Raw genomic sequence first — 1901 nt, 5'->3', positions numbered from 1 at the left:
ACTTCCAATTTTTTTTTATATATATTATAGGATAACTGTTTGCCTATATTTTTTTGTGTTTTATACTCTTTTTAACAATTTTTTTTTATATTTTTTTGTTAACAAAAATAGAAAACTGCGATAAAACAACAGTATAAAAGATTTAAAAATCCAATAAAACAGCTGCCTGTGACAAATACATAGGTACTACTGTATTTATAATTGCAGGGTTCCATTGATAATAAGTAGAGTACATGATCCAACATTAGATGTGAATTGGACTTTCTTCTGCAAAGCTGCTGTGGATTTTTACACATGCCAGGTGATTTGTAAATTTTTGCATTCTGACTATTTGTAGAAATATATTATTCTTTTGAATTAATCCATTGCTTATTTTAAATCAGCCAATTGCCTTTTTTGTTATATGAAGCAGTTGTAATGTTTACTTTTGCCAGATATTTTATTTGCATATTGTTTTTTTTAACTATTATGGTTCGAAATTATTTATTAATCTAAATTTGTTTATCTAATCTTTTTATCACTTTATGAATTTGTTTATTTTTGATACATCACTTACTGGGCACGTATTGTAACATTTAGCTCTCAGAGGAGTTGGATCGTCGCTCCTTTCATGCGATCTTCAGCACTTCCTCATCATCCAGAGAACCAGGATCACCATACAAGCTCCTCCTAGACTGCATCTCCCGCATCAATGGAGAGCAAGGGATTCTTCAGTGATCGATAAAATTATCCAAATACACTGCATTATAATTAAGGGGGCGCTATGCTAGACTTTGCCAGGGAAATCTAGTCTTTATGTGTAGTTAGATATAGGGCAAAGCAAATGTATGCAAAAGTTATGTAGCAAATACCACACTAGTCGTGAAGTGCAATATATATTATGTTGTGTTGCTTATATGCATCTTGTGAGGTTATTACGCAACATTGCATTGTTTGCACAATGTTTCAACAATCAAAGCTGTGCAAACTGTGCATGATATTATAACTTGTGTAGTTCCCATGTAATTTGTGTGCTACCTACTAAAATCATACTTATTTTGGTTGGTTTCAAATTTCTTCACTCGAATACAAATATTCTCGCTTTAAACAAAAGTCAAGTTTATCTTATCAACCCTGCAACTTTTAAAAACAACTATTTTATTGAAACGTTAACAATGTTGGTTTAACAGCTAGTTGTTGAAAGAGTTAAAATATGTCATTCTTTTTATTTTATCAGTACAATTGCTTAATCCTTTTCTATTTTTTACTAGTCAAATACTGCTAAGAAAAATTTAAAGCAAACTTAACAGGTTAGAGAGTACTTTGGAAAATGGAGTTGAGGTAAGTCCTTTATTTTTAATTTTGAGTTTTAAATACTTTGCCAAATGTTTCTACTCATACTTCAATACTTTTTCAACGTCAACCTAAAATATTTTATCTGCTAAGGCAACTGCCAATTTAAGAAACGTTTTAAATTGAAAAATGATTTATTAACATAAAAGGTTTACAGATAATTTTAAAACACATAGTTTTCATAAAAACACAACAAGTGCAGTTGTAGGGATGGACATAAACAAACACCTTCAATGTCTTGCATTAATATTTTTGAAGTAATACCCACAACAAGTCCACAACAGTTTTACAACGTTTTGTGTATTCACGAAAACACATTTGAACTTGTTGTTTAATTTTTTGATGTACTGGTTGATTTGTTGCATTGAGTATTCTTACTACTTCACACCAAGAAATAAAGCATTCAAGGTATTGGCCAAATTTATAATAACAGCAACCAAGGATTTGGTATATTTCATCGTGCAATCCAGGGGTTCGTTGGTATCCTTTTAGTTTTAACACTACTAAACAGTCTTGTACTTTTTGAAATGCTTCGTGAAAATGTTCAATTTTAACTAAATTGTTGGAAT

The 1901-nt window shown here is 30.4% G+C and overlaps 1 protein-coding gene across 1 annotated transcript in view; it reads left to right on the top strand.

Annotated features, from left to right (window-relative positions):
• The window catches only part of htt (huntingtin), a gene marked incomplete in the record, with an annotated part of 23062 nt that overhangs the window by 20193 nt on the left and 968 nt on the right, over positions 1-1901 (top strand). The window contains 1 exon segment of the mRNA NM_001355427.1: positions 191-301. Within this exon segment, the coding sequence (NP_001342356.1) occupies positions 191-301 (111 nt within the window).

Source organism: Ciona intestinalis, chromosome 5 (genome assembly GCF_000224145.3).
Source record: "Ciona intestinalis chromosome 5, KH, whole genome shotgun sequence".
Lineage (NCBI taxonomy): Eukaryota > Metazoa > Chordata > Ascidiacea > Phlebobranchia > Cionidae > Ciona > Ciona intestinalis.
The sequence above is the reverse complement of the archived record's forward strand: the minus strand, read 5'-3'. Positions and strand labels throughout refer to the sequence as shown.